Source organism: Xiphophorus hellerii, chromosome 13 (genome assembly GCF_003331165.1).
Source record: "Xiphophorus hellerii strain 12219 chromosome 13, Xiphophorus_hellerii-4.1, whole genome shotgun sequence".
Taxonomy (NCBI): Eukaryota; Metazoa; Chordata; class Actinopteri; order Cyprinodontiformes; family Poeciliidae; genus Xiphophorus; species Xiphophorus hellerii.
This window is the reverse complement of record NC_045684.1, coordinates 15,701,011-15,715,891: the sequence shown is the minus strand read 5'-3', so window position 1 is coordinate 15,715,891 and position 14,881 is coordinate 15,701,011. Positions and strand designations below refer to the sequence as shown.

At 39.5% G+C, this 14,881-nt stretch overlaps 1 protein-coding gene across 2 annotated transcripts in view; it reads right to left on the bottom strand.

Annotated features, from left to right (window-relative positions):
• Positions 1–1,187: 1,187 nt before the first annotated feature.
• The window catches only part of znf704 (zinc finger protein 704), a 65,436-nt gene continuing 51,742 nt past the window's right edge, over positions 1,188–14,881 (bottom strand). For both annotated transcript variants that reach the window (XM_032581218.1, XM_032581219.1), the window contains exon 9: positions 1,188–14,728. In XM_032581218.1, the coding sequence (XP_032437109.1) occupies positions 14,614–14,728 (115 nt within the window). In that variant the 3' untranslated portion in view covers positions 1,188–14,613. The remainder of the gene's footprint in view (positions 14,729–14,881) is intronic.

The window sequence follows — 14,881 nt, the reverse complement described above, 5'->3', positions numbered from 1 at the left end:
TGTTAGAGTAAAAAAAAATTACAAATGGATGTAGCAATGAATATAATACATTTTCTTATTCTTAAAATTACTCTTAATATGACCCAATCCCCACTGCAATACACAGATGGTAATTATACTATATAGAGCATTTCTAGGCATAAAGAGCACTTTCACACACATTCATGCACAGATTGGTAAGCAATTTTGTTTTAAGTGCCTTGCTTAAGGGCATATCGACATGTGGCAGTGGAGGAAGCTGGAATTGAACTTATTACTTTGCAAGACAACTACACCACCTACTGATTCACAGTCAGTCCTAATTAATATGACAAGAAGTTTCTATAAATTAAACTTAAATAGAAGCTTAAATTAGATTCGATTTATTTTTGCCATCCCCAACAAATTAAAAATCTAGGAAATCCAGGTCTGCATAAAAGATCAAATTCAACTCAGCAAACATTAACTACCTACTGACTCCACATGCAAAAAAAAAAAACGCCGCAACTGAGAAGTCATATTTTTTTAATGTGATGGTTTCTCCCTTGCTAATACCAGCCTGGCACATCTCGCAAAAAGAGAGAGAGGGGGAAAAAAAAAAAAGACACAGGTACAATTTTTAATAAACAGCTGCCAAAAAGTCTTTATTCAGTCATAACGGTATGCTGCAGAATGAGTCTCTCTGCAGAAAGTCTAAACTGTAATAACACCAGGAAACGCGAAAAAGTAAAACACGGCTTACAACAAGAGAGATGGCAGTTTCTACACACAGAGATCACAGGAATAAAAACATTACAGTTAACAGTCAGTCAGATTCTTCTCATGTAGAAAAGGAAAATCTTCATATACTGATAGAATCCGTTTTATAATGTGGGAAAGAATATAAGGAAATGTCAGAGGTGCAGTAGAATATACATTTTGCGAAAGAGAAGGTATATATTGCAGATATTTCTGTACGTTGGTTTGATAAATATATCCGGACTGACTCAGTGTGTGACACTGACGGCTGCTAGTGTGTGTGTGTGTGTGTGTGCGTGTGGGTGTGCGTGTGTGGGGGCGTGCGCGTGTGTGTGTGTGTGTTACAGAGACGTAGACCATTTAAAATGTGCAGAACGCGAACATTCAGTTCAAACATGGCTTTGTGTGTGTGAGGTCCAAATCCCAAATGTACTATTTGGGATACATTTTGATGTTTTTTTTTAGTTTTATTTTTTTTTGGAAACTAACTGCTGAGGTAAAAGTGAGGGTTGATGCCAAACTCATATCTGAACGTCAGCTTTGCAGAGGTGGCTCAGCATTAAGAGGTCAAAAGGCGGAAAATAGTTTTATCAGTTCTAACTCACCATTTTCTTATAAAGGTTATTCTTTTTTTATATATATTATTATTCTAGATTAAGTCAAAATCTGAAAACACAATGAGAGCAGTGGTGCTGCCAGTCCTTCCTAGATGCTCTGTTCTCCATTTGACTTATTTAGGGTTTAAAACAGATTCATCAGCAGATGGATTACTATATTCCAAAGCGATAAAGCGCCGATATAAACCTGTTGAATTGGAGGCAAGCTTTATTTCTCATCTAAAGCTTTGAGAAACTAATCCAGATGTTTCCTCTAAATGTCCTTCATTCAAGACTAGTTTTAAAGATCCAAGAATTGTAGGAACAGATTGTCTTAACAGCCACACCAGACCTGGTAAAAATAAGGTTCTCTAAACTTTAGTTTAATCAACATATTAACTCCGTGGAAATGACAAACTGCTGCACCTTAAAAAAACAAAAACAAACACAGAACTATAAGTACCCAGCGCTGTCTGAAAATATCTACCCAATAATAAAGAACACACAATCATAACTGTTCAACTTTTCTACATTTTCTCACAACAAGCATCTACGGGATCAGTATTTTAGGTTGCAGAATAAGACAGAGACGTGCATAAAGGAAACATCTGGGAAGTGTGCTGTATTCCGCCCCTTTACTCTGACAACCTTAAATAAAATCTAGTGCAAGAAATTCCCTTCACAGGTTAAGACCAAGGGCCATCGCTGAGGGGAAGGGCAATCCGAATAACAATCTACTTTACTGATCCCCGAAAGGAAATTGCTTATTTGTTGAGAAGCTACTCCATCCAAAAATGTCAAACATTAGCAATATAACCATAAGTAATATAACTATACTAATAAAACCTTACAGCCTCTTTTCAGGGTTCACCTTGCCTCTCAGCCAGAAATTGCATAAAGAATAATCTAATGTAAGCTTAATTAATTATTTTTTTTTTTAGATATTTAGTTAATCCACTGTTTTGAAGGAGGGGAAAAACAAATCTTAGTTGAATTTAAAGCAATCTCATGTTGTGTTAAACTTTCTTTTGCCAACCTTGAACTTGTTGCACAGAATCCAGGAATCGGACAGCAGCGATTAAGGCCAGCTGACCTCACAGATTGAGCCCGCTATAATAAAACCCAAACTGAGCTCCCTGCTCGCTGAGGCCGGAAGTCCTCTCCATGCCTTCATGCTGCTGCTTGGAAGCAAATCTCATCAGTCCAGAGAAGCAACCAGAGCTCCTCCGCTCAGCTCTTATCTCGGTCCCTGGTTTGAGGGCGATGCTCTGCAGCTATCCATGTTTATGATGATTAGTCACACTGGCTGGTACGAAGCGCGCCAGCGGGAGGCTTATTGGGCTGATAACGCGGAGAGGTGCGACAGCTTGCGCACTGAAATGTGCATTACGGCTGCGAAAAACGCAGAAAGATTGTTTGGGGGGGGCGGCTGAGACGCTCGTGCTCACGGCGGGCTTTTGTGCGCGACGAAAAACAAACAGGAGGAAGTGTGAATGTTGCATTGAGCAGATGGGTCGTACCTCGGGAGGCCACAGGAAAGACTCCCCGTGTCGCGGCAAGGCTCGCAGCTTTAAGCAGAGCTCCTCAACCCAGACATGAGCAGCTTCCATGTCGCCCCAGGGTGAGACCCGAAGCCGCGGGGACATTTGTCAGGCGGCGAGGGAACAAACCGCTCTGACGGCAAGACATCATGTCCAAGTGCGAGTGTTTGTGTGAGAGGGTCTGAGATGGTGAAGCTCTGGAGCCCAGAGATCTTCATACGGTCCTTTTTGCATATTTATTCAGTTTTAGCTTTTTTGTTGTTGTTGTTGTTGTCACACTTGCATGGTGCAGATCTTCAACCAATATCATAATATCCTTAATATCATAAATAACCTGACTAAATACGATAATCAAGTCTCCGATGATGGTTTTGATATGAAGAGGGGAAAAAATAAACAAATTGAAAGAAAAAAAAACAAAACAATTTTTACCTCACCACAAAACATTCATTGAGATTCAAAATCTTTTTTTTTAATTTATTTTGTAAGTGGGTTGTGACAAAGACTACCAAAACAATTTTAGACCATTTTAAACGTTGACAAAAACGGTCCAAAAAAAAAAAAAGCAAAAATATCCAGTGATTGGAAATGAAATACCATGTTGATATCAGAGGGGAATGAGCAAATAAATTCAAAATTATAGGAACTCAAATAACTCATCAGGACACACGACTGGAGACAACTTCTGTTTCCAAAACGTTCTTAACTACGCTCCCTTATTTTCATCTGTTGCATTAGAAACAAAGGAGGGGTCTGCAAGCATTTTATAGCTTTTCTAGTTTCCACATCTCTTTTTGACGAAGTGAGAAAACAACGAGCCGAAGTGTAAAAACAGATGCCACAGCTCCTAATTGGACGTTTAATACGAAACATTGTCTTTTCCAGGTGCCAGGGAAAATATGTCTTAATTTATTTCTGATGTTTTTCAGTCACTCTTCCTAATCTCTATGAATGGTAAACAAATTGTTTGAGATTTTAATTCGCTTGCTTATGGTTTGGTTTAGAAGACATTTTAGCTTCTCCCTAAGAATACATTTATTCCACTCAACTGTCACCACTGCTTTCATTTGAACATTTCAGAAACACGTTTTGACTCCAGAATTCTTTCTTCTTCTTCTTCTTTTTTAAATCCTCCGTTAACGAAACGAGATCCTGAGCTTCTCAGTATGCAATAATACCCGCTCCGCCGTTCTCTACTGACTTCCATCTCTGTGCAACGTCAGATACGTTTTGAGTTTGACATTTTCCAACCCAGCTGGGTTGCACCGAATGCACTGAGCAGGACGGGAGGGAGATAGGCTGCATCTACAGTTAGGGTTGTACAGGTCAGATACACATAGAAAACATTTACATTTCGAGGCTTTCAAAGGATATAAAAAAAAAAAAAAGTCAAATGAAATTGTGCCAAGCTCCTGGAGGGCGGAGAGCAGCCTCCGACTGACAAATTACTCAGGGAGGTTTTGTGAAATCCACACGTTTCTGCTTCCCATAATGGCCATGATGGCCTAACAAACTGGAGCAGGCCAGTACGGTTCTAACGTCACAGCTGTTTAAGTCAACCAGTTTTTATCTACACAGACAGTGTAGCTTTTTTTATTTTAAACTTAAGCAAAGATGATGAAAGTTCGGATTCGTCAGCACATTTTTGTGGACGTTTTTACACCTTTTCATCCGAAATGTAACGGGGCGTCGATGGAAGGTGTCCTTTCAAAGTGCTTGGGTAAACTACAACAAAAAATAAAACCATTGTTTTTTGGGGGGGTTTTTTTCTCTTAACATCAATTATCAGCCGTGGGAGCAGCTGAAGTTGGGCTCAACACCCACACTGAGGCGACACTGGCTGTTCTCAACCCGTTCACGGTGCTACGGCACACATAAAAGACACTTATATAAAGTCACTACTTTACTTATTCGCATGCACATGCAGCATTAAAAATACTTAGACCAGAGTAGTACACCGTTTGAAGAGAAAAGTGTAAAAATCCAGTGCGACAGTCATCGAGTTCTTGAGGTCTATGTGATTTTAATTATATATATATAAAAAGAAAACAGCCAGTGAGATGATCCTGTCGGTAGAGAGGGACGGTCGCCGCTCTCTGTTGCATATTCAGGTTGAACCCCAGGGAGCTGTGTCACTAATGCCTCTGAAGGAAAACAGCTAATTAATGCTGCATTCAAAGCCAATAATGGAATCAAGGCTGATGAGAGCGGGGTCAGGGGTCAGGGGGGGGGGTTCTTTCTTCTTCCATTAAAAGCCATTAATGTTCACCCACATTCAACACTGAAAGGGAGAGGAGTCCCGCTCAGGTTCCTGTGGAAGGCGGATCATTTCACCGACTGTTTTGGTGAAGGAAGCTTCCTTGATTTCCCAAACATTCCCGGTGTGCACAACGACATCTCCTTGCACGGTGGTCTACAGAGCCCTTGCGTGAAAGGGAGAGAGAGGAGTCATGTTTGGGAAAACAAAGATGACGATCGCACAATAAACGACACGTGGAAAATTCATCGTCGTAGTAGTTGGAAAAAAAAACTACAAGTTTACAAGTTACAGCAAAGAGTAGAAAAGTCACACCCCCAAATATCTTTCTGGAACCAAAAAGAAAGGGAGAGGCCAAAACGGGTCTCCCTCTGTACACAACGCACAAGACGGATTTCTTTGCATCACAAATCTATTGACTGATAGATACAAAAAAAATTTAAAAAAGCAGAACTCAGACTAGCCAGCACCAGAAACATTCCATCGTCGTCTTCATCCGTGTGCTGCTGACTGAGCAGGCACACGTCCCACAGTTTCAACACGCAACGTGGTGAAACTCCACGCTTATCAAGGCACATTCAACACTCCTCCAAATATACTCAGACTGAAGATGATCCTGGAGCAACGACACACACAAACACACACCCCCCCACACACACACACACTTCTGGTCATGTTGTTTCGAAAACCTTGAGCACTTTGCTAAAGTTTTGTCACATTACAACCACAAATGTAAAACCGATGTGTGTCACTAAGAAATTCATCTGATCTCTGAAGTCATAAAGTTATAGCTGACCTGGAGGAATCCAATGATCAATTTGCTATAAGCTACAGGGGACAAAAGTGAAACATGTAGAAGATGCTTTGGTCAGAAGAATGCCAAAATGAAACTTATTGGCCAAAATGCAAAATGGGGTGGAAAGCTAGCTCTGCTCATCATCCTGACCGGATCATTTTCTAGGTCAAGCAAGGTAGTTGCAGAATCATGCTGTGGGGATGCTGTCCTTCAGCAGGATCAGGGAATCTAGTCGAGTTAATAGGATGATAGAGGAAGGTAAATAACGAGGAATGTTGGAAGAAAGCCGGTAAAGAAACTTAAACCTTCAACGGAGGTTCACCATCAAGACAACAAAGTCACAGCTATTATTAAATGTTATAGATCAAAGCATATTTGTATAAAAAAAAATCGTTAAAACCTCATAATATTTTCCCATCAAGCAGAACATTTGTGAACCACTTTGAGTTGATGTATCTCATTAAATTCCAATAGAACAGACTAAAGTTTGAGGTTGGAACGTGACAAAAACTGAAAGGTTCAGGTGTGGATACTTTGCAATGCTGCGTATAACAAGTGGCAGAAACGACTTTAGTCTCTGTGACTCATTTTCACATTCCTGAATAAACGAGAGAATGAAGAAAACCGAGTAAAAGTGAGAGAGAGACTCTCCTCTTTTCATCGACAGCAACACTTGCACAGGCAGCCAATAAAAAAACACAAACACACAATGACCCATAAAGATGGCAGGCGGAAAACCTGACCATCACATGACTTCTAACTCCTTCAGAGCGCCACCTGCTGCAGAAAGCAGGAAGCTCTGTGTGCAGGGAGGCAGATAAAGATGCCTCGGACGTTTCTTTATCGCCCGCTGGGAGGGGAGGCGGCTGGTTAATCAGCACCCACAGAGCCGAGAGGAACTTCCTCAACAGAACAAAAGTCTCTTCGCCACACCAACCATGAACAACGCAAACAAAGTTTTGAGAGAGTACAGTTCTGGATACTGGTGCACACTGATACTGGTTAGATATACTGCACTACGGCTTACATTGTAGCATACTGACCTATATAGGGATGATACAGGGTATATTAAGTGTCAGTTTCTTGTCACGCACAAGTGTTGTCGTGTAGCTAAAGATCAGTTACATAAACCAGGACTCCATATAAAACTGTCAACAACATGAGCTGCAGTTAAAGCCATCGCTGCCCATAATTACATTGGACACATGGCCAGAGTCCACCATTAACTCAGAAGAGGAGAGTTTTACAACACTCATAAGCACAACAGCGCAATCTTTGTTTTATTCTGCGCATAATTCACAGCTCAGCCCTTCATTAGGCAGCACAGAACAACCTGCAGCTCTTTGCAGAAAACAAAACAAAAAAATCTTAAGTATTCAGATTAATCTCGCTGGCCTTCTGATGGCACAGTTTCCTATCGTCCTTGCCAGAAACCCCCCCAACCTCCGTCCACAAGATTTGGAGGTTGAGAGATCGCTTTAATATAAATAAATCACATCAGATGCTGTTAGGCATCATTAGAAATATTTTTTGGCCAGGTTTTCCTGAAACAAAGTGAATTATTCAGGAACTCCTACATGCTTCAACATGTTCATCTGATGGTTTGGTAAAACGCCAACAGGACCTGCAATCATGGTCAGAAAAACCAATTTGTTGCAACAAAAGCGAAATAATTCAGACATTCCTGGATGAAAACACTTATTTTATTCTCTCTGGAGCTTTTGACTGCTTCACATGGTCTTCATCAGACGTTTAAGTGCTCTGTTGAGGTTTAACCATGCTATTTGTAGCTTATACTCATAATAGCCCAGATCATTCTGAGAGCTCAAGGCTACAGAATGCATGCAACACCTGCATAGAGGCCTGCAGCAGCCAGTAATGTGATTTTGGCCATTTTAAATGCAACAAAGCCAATAATATTTTAACTTGCAGGTAACAAAGTTTTTTGAGGCAATAACAAAAGTATTTTGCCAAAAACATAACACATTTTTGGCTATTTATTATATTGGTTGTGTAAAATTTTAAAAATCCTTAGAAAATGTACTGCAGCTAATAATGCTAAAGTCTATCCAACAGTATAATTCAATGTCTCCAATACGTTTGAAGAGTTTTTGCTGTTTTTTTTAACCATTGGTAAATCAAAAATAGTTGCAGTAAATATTACACTCATATTCATTTATAAAAACTATGCATAATGCAGCACTCTCTTTCCTTTACTGAAGATTGTATGAGCCAGTTGGAGGGATTGTACAAAACCTTTGTTTTTGTTAGCTTGGATATGGCAATTAACAATATTACATGTAGAAAAAACTCATGTTAAATTTCTGTTACATGCATCTGGTAGTAAGCGGTTCTAAATTTCAGGAAGAGAATAATTCTTCCAGTTAAAGTGGAGTCTTTCCTCTCCACTGTCGCCATGTGATTGCTCAGTATGGGGGATTGCTGCAAAGTTAACGACTCAGTGCAATCTGCTGGGTTTACCGGGAAGAAACCTTTTACTAAATGGTGTAATAAACTGAACTTAGCTGCACTGTACTATTACTACGACTCAGTTAGAACGAATACTTAAATTTTAATCTGCTTATACTGTATGACCACACTGAATTATTTTTGACAAATATTGACAAATTTGTGAACTAGTGTCAAATAAATAACTGACCTAGATTTGCTACATTTGCAAAGGAATTTTTAAATGCTGTGTGAATAATTAATAGCCAGCCAACAATGTAATAACTCTTCATAAGCTGGCAAAATATTATGTCATTGTCATAATCTAAAACATAGATCACAAGATTGTAACAACAAAGTTATTACGTTGCTGGCTTTATTACATTAAAAATACAAAAATGATTACTCTACTCAGTTAAAGTCTTCCTTTTTTCAAATCAAAACACGCTAAGCAATACTCAGGTGCATTTATATATTTTATACTAAAAGTCTTATTTTAGAGACGTCTCATGCCTGTACAGTCTTTAAGGCATCCGATTTTGATCCACCGATGAAGACATTGTGTCATAGATCAAAAGCTCAAGAAAATCAAATAAACAAGCCATTAATGAATATTATTCTCCCTCCAATTTAAGTGCTAAAATGTTTTACTTGTGCATTAACGCACTTCGGCGTGTCAACATCTGATAGAAAATGATCCGATTACTTTGAACTCCTGTAATCTTCTACACGTGCAAAACATTTTTATAACAAATGTGTCCTTTATTACAGTAGCATAATTTCATACTACCAATATGTGAAGATATATGTAATCAGGAAGAAAGAAATTAAGACACATTAAGAAAGTTTATCTTAAAATCACTGGCTCTGCAGACCGAGGTTGTCATGAGATGTAAACATTTGTCTGATGAACCAGATCTGAGTTTGTCTAATTATCTTGCTTAAAGACTCAGCCACGACACATTTTCAAATTTCCAACAGTGTCCACCAAGGTTTTAAACGACCATTTCGTGGTATTTAAAACTCTGAACAGTGAGCGTTGAGTATTTATCTCCATTTCTTGTCAAACCAAACTGGGATGACTTCTACTGGAAAAACGCAATCTTAGTCTCTATTGAGACCAAAGCACGCCGTTCCAGTTCAAGTCCAATGATTTTAGTGCTCTGTGTCAATTATTATTATTATTATTTTTTCCTCATCCAGTCTTGTTTATTGCCGCTCCAAACTACTCAATTGCTTTGACTGTAGAAATGGCCATGTTTAAACAAGCAGCTATTTATTTGGAGCTAATTAGTTTCCAGAGAGATTAGTCTGAAATGCATTTACCTCAGTTAATAGGAATGTTCACTTATCTTTCCCATTTTGAAGAGCGGCTAAAAGAAATCAGCCTGCATCGCATTACACATCTGAATTTGTCTCACTAAATAAGTATATTTAAATTAAAGGTGTTTTTTTTTTTTATTACATTTTTTCATTCTGAAATAATGCTACTGCAATAAAAGATGAATTTATCTTCAGGCCTCTTCACAGAGATGTGTGGAGGGCGCCGTAGATTCAGGCTGCGCTCGTCACTGATTTGTGTCCGGACACATCGGCAGGCTTCAGTCAGGGTGTTTTTTATTTTCATGTTCTCTACAGCAATATAACAATGTGTACAAAAATGGAATCGATGCGATCAGAGGGAGAAACAGCACTGCGTGGATATTTATAGCACCTCTGTTTCTCCCCCCGCCGCGGCCACAGCACCAGAACCTCGACCTCAGCGGGCAGAGGCTCGAAAAGCACCGTCAGGCTGGAGCAATCTTTGTGCCGTTGTTGACGAACGACGCTCTCGGCACTGTGAAGCAGGTCGGAAGATTCCAGGAACAAATCCTGGAGTTTCCAGAGGGGGCTGACAAATACATTAGCAAGAGCTCTTTTGAGTTTTATTTGGAACACACCAAAAATAAGCAGTGTTACATTAGCTTAACTTTAGCCAAATCTTGTAAAAACTGAAACATACTAGCGATAATGTCTTGTGAAATTAGCTGCCTGGAAATGCCGCCGCTTCGTTTATATCCAAGCTTTGCCAGCAACTCTGAGGACTGCAGGGACTCGTTCCTGGAACCTGGACTGCGGCTGATGCCAAGTGTTTCCAAACTCGAGTGGAGAAGAACGGAAAAGCACCACAGTGGTGGAGAGAAAGCAGTGGGAAGTACACGAAACAATAATTACAAATTGAAACAAACGAACAAAAAAAAGAAACATTTTCAACTCGGCTGCTAACTAAAACATATCCATGAACTCAGATTGGACCCGAGCGAAACCGGTGACACTTCGAGAAAGGTGTGCAGCTCCATGCAACTTCGCCTGGAGTTCCTTCAGTTTCCCACGCTTGGATGGAAACACAATTAGACTTCAGTCATCTGTGGGTCTGGGATACGTTTAGCGGATTAGTGGGAACATGAAGGAACACCAAGTGGGTCACACTTAGAGACAACAGCACAACAAACTGAGATTGTAATGAGTTTCCTCCTACAGCCTCCTCAGAAGAACATGAAAATAAAATGAATAAACAGTTTCTATATATTTATATGCATATACATATGAAAAAATAGTGAAAGGAAAACAGCGTAAGCTCTTTTTTTTTTCCAGCTTTGAATTTAAATGTTTCTCTTTTTCTGAAACTATATAGATTTGTCCTTTTTTTTTTTAAACAATATGTTCACATTGTACAAGGGCGAATGAGCTTTGAAATAATCTAAATGTAACGACAGAAGAAGCACAATGATTCGACATTAAGGCTGAACAGCAAACTTTTCTCACAACCTGTCCTAAAAAAAAAAAAACAGGATTCAGATGAACAGCTTGATCTATGAGCTTAAAAACAAAACGAGCATAGAGTGATACACAAGACCTCCATATATACAGAAACAACAACAAAAAGGACAAAAGTAAGAGCTACGCCTGCAGATGTGGAAGTACAGAATGATAAAATGGCAAATGCGAGTTTATCAGCTGGTGTTGGTTCATAATAACTGGTGTAAAAATGGCTGACAGAAGTGCAAACCAAGATTAGAGCATGCGTTTAAAAAATAAAAAGACACGTAAAGCAGGGCAAACGCACAAGAGGAAAAGACGAGGTGCCTGCTTCTCCGACTCTGCGTCTCGTCTTCAACACGTTTGTTTGTGGTTCACAACAATGTAATAAAGTTGGCCTCGGACCCTACGTTGCCTCTGAGCCAAAATGGAACATGAAATTCAAAGAACAGGTTTTTTTTGGGAAAAGAACATTTCTTCAACTACAATCTGAAGCTTAGACTGTACATCTGTTTGCATGATGGGAAGTGAGCGGATAAGTGCAGTGCATGGTAAACAACACCCGAGTGACCTAATAGGGTGCCGGTCATTCCACCAGTTTGCCATTTTATACTTTTTTCATTTGATTTTTGCAGGTATGAAAAAGAGCCTTCTGCCGTTGAGATGAACTTGGAAAACATAACGACCAGAATCTGATGATTTGAGCCGGATCGGCCTTGACCAGCGACAAGTCGACTGGAAATGAAAAAAATCCTCTCTCTTTCAGAGAACAGTAGCGCTACCTGGTCGCGCTGACAACACTCTTCAGTGTGGAAGTTTCTATAGAGTGACAACGTCTCGAAACTGTCTTTTTTTCAGGAGCAGTGAGGTGTTTCAAATCGTCAGAGGAAGCATGAAGACAAAAAAGGTTAACAATTAACCAATTTAACAATGTTCCAGGAAAGAAAACAAGCAGGATTTGCTAAGTGATATGCCGAGGTAACAGCAATGTTTTTAACAATATAAAGCGAGTTCTATAGTACTTTGTGATCAAATTAAAGATATCTCTTAAAAGGTAAAAAGAAAAAAAAAGTTTTTACTATGATTGTCACAATGTTTTATATGCAGAGTAACCACATTACGTTTTGAGGTCTGGGTTGCTAGACACTTCCAGCTTTCCCAACCTTAAGGTGACCTTTATGTAAATTTTTTTCCAACTTGAAACTTGGACATTTTAACTTCTGAGTAAAATTTGACTAAATAATTAAATTACATCATCATAACTGATAACAGCTTTTTCCCGTACGACAAACTGTTTTAAAATTGTTTTTCTGTATGACGATTCTTGACATGTGAACTACAGCAGTAATCACTTTAAAAGATTTTCAAAAGATTTTGCACCTACTGCTGTCTCTCTCTCACACACAGTGTGACGTCGCCTCTCATATTTATATAAACAAGTAATGACTAACAATTCACAGAAGAGGCAAGAATTAAAATATTTTGAATTCTTATACATTATTTAATTATAGTTCTCAGAAAGAACTCAAAATCTTGCAACATAGGTATCGGCATGTAAAACTTGGCAGAGGCAAGTTGGTGCTTTGTATGTGATGTATAACAATCGCCTTTGGGGTTTAACTTAAATTACTGTATTCTGCTGAAAGGAAATGTAGCTGTGTGAACAGAATAAATATGAGCAGGAGGCATTTTATAGTTATTTTGGTTTGGTCACACTTCATAATCACATTTTCTAAGAGTTTAGTGGCCCAAATAAATAACAGAAGTGCAGCCAATAGAAGTAGAGTGCTATATTTCATAAGGCAAAGATAAATTACTTAATACGAGCATTTGAGCATTTTTTAAAAATTGATTATATGTCATTCATTAACATGCCTAACTGACAGAAATCATCTGATAAATGGTTGAACAGTTTGTTTATGGGGATGAAATGCCAACATGTAGGTACAAAAATTATGGTACAAACTAGCAAAGTGGTGAACTGACCCAGAGCTCTTACAACTTTTCCCTTCACTTCTACAAAAGATAAGAACGGCGTATGCAACTATGTCGTTTTTTTTGTTTTGTTTGTTTTTTTTGCTGTTACATCTCATTCATAGAAACCATTTTAATAAGAAACTTAGTTTACATAGTGGTATAAATCTTTTCTTTAATAATTAGTGCAATTCTTTTGGTTTTCAGCCCTCCTTGCTTTTGCTTACAGATAATAAAGATGCACCTTTGTAGCATTTGTAAACAAAGTTTCCCGTTTCAGCGGTTCCCTTTGGAAAACTGCAAAATGGACTGGAGGGAGAGGGTTACTTATCTCTGCATCTGGTGAAAACATGTTGCTCTTTTTATGGTGCGACTCCAAGAGCTGCCAGGGAGTTGTTTTTTAGGACGGGTTTTTGTTTAAAATCTTCAGTTTGATCCCATTAAAACGAGAGCAGAAGCAGCATGCTTAAAACAAGAAGTAAACATGGCACAGCAACAAAAGCCCCCCAAAAAAACCCAACAAAAAAAAAATAAAAAAAAACAACCCATGAACAACATGACAGAGGAAAGAGGTTTTGGTACAAAGTTCAGAAGCTGCTGAGATGGAAGCAGCTCCATCTCAGCAGCTTAAACCCGACGTTTAAGCTGCTGGTTCTTTCACTTTGAGAATCACATCCCTGAACAACAGGAAGGAAATGACTTGAATAAGCAGGTTATTGTTTAAGTGTGATGTGGTCCGTCTGTTTTCCCTGACTTAAGTTTGCATTGATCATTCACCTCGTGTGTGTCTCTCGCTTCCTTCTCGTTCTCGCCTTTTATCCAATCCTCTTGCGTTCCCGTGGAGTGCTGAAGGAACAGGAATGATTGTGACGTCGGTGATAGAATATGACCTCAAAACGTCCAGAAATGAATCAAAACGAGGGCAAGGGTTGAAAGAAGAACAAAAAAAAATATTAATTCTCCTCCAATGTTCTTCTTTTGGATAGAAAAGTAAAAGTCTTCTTTTGAATCTTTTTATTATAACACAAAAACACTTTTTGGTCTTTGTTTTTTTGTTGTTTGTTTTTCCTCGATTGCTTCTTAGACAAGACTCTCCATTTAAAACCAGAGCTGTACAAAACTAGAAAGATGCAACACTGAACCCGACATGAAAAGATCTATTTTTACACCGCTTAGCTGCACTGGGGTTTCCCTTTCACTGGGAATGACGGGAATGGTGGAGGCAGAATTAGGAATCCTGGACAGAACCGGGACAAAACAAAAGGGAAAAAAAGAAAGAAAGAGAAGCCGCTCTGCCATCCTTCATTTGCCTCCGCTGCTGGAAGGGACTCGCTAACGTGGAAGAGGGGCCGGAGCTTGACGGATAGTTGCGATTCTGGGCTGCAGAAAGACCAAGTGCATGCAAAACGAAGCCCCCTCGCTCCACATTTCTCTGGCCGACAGCTACGGCGCCTGCTGCTGAGGCGTTGCATTGGTCGGCTGGGATCAGTCGGTGAATCTCTGACAGGCTTTCTTCCAGCGGCAGGCGGTGCACCACATGTCGCGGTTTTCCATCCCGTACACCTTACGGCACTTCTTCCCCTCGCCGCGCACTTTCCGGCTGGGGAGGTGAAAAACGGAAACAACCCAAAAAAGGTCATGATGTGGTGAAGTATACAATTAAGATCCATTGTGCTAATGTGCAAAATAATTTCCGTAACAGGCAGCAAACCGGACTCTTTGAGGTGCTTTTTTTTTTTTTGCAGATAATGAG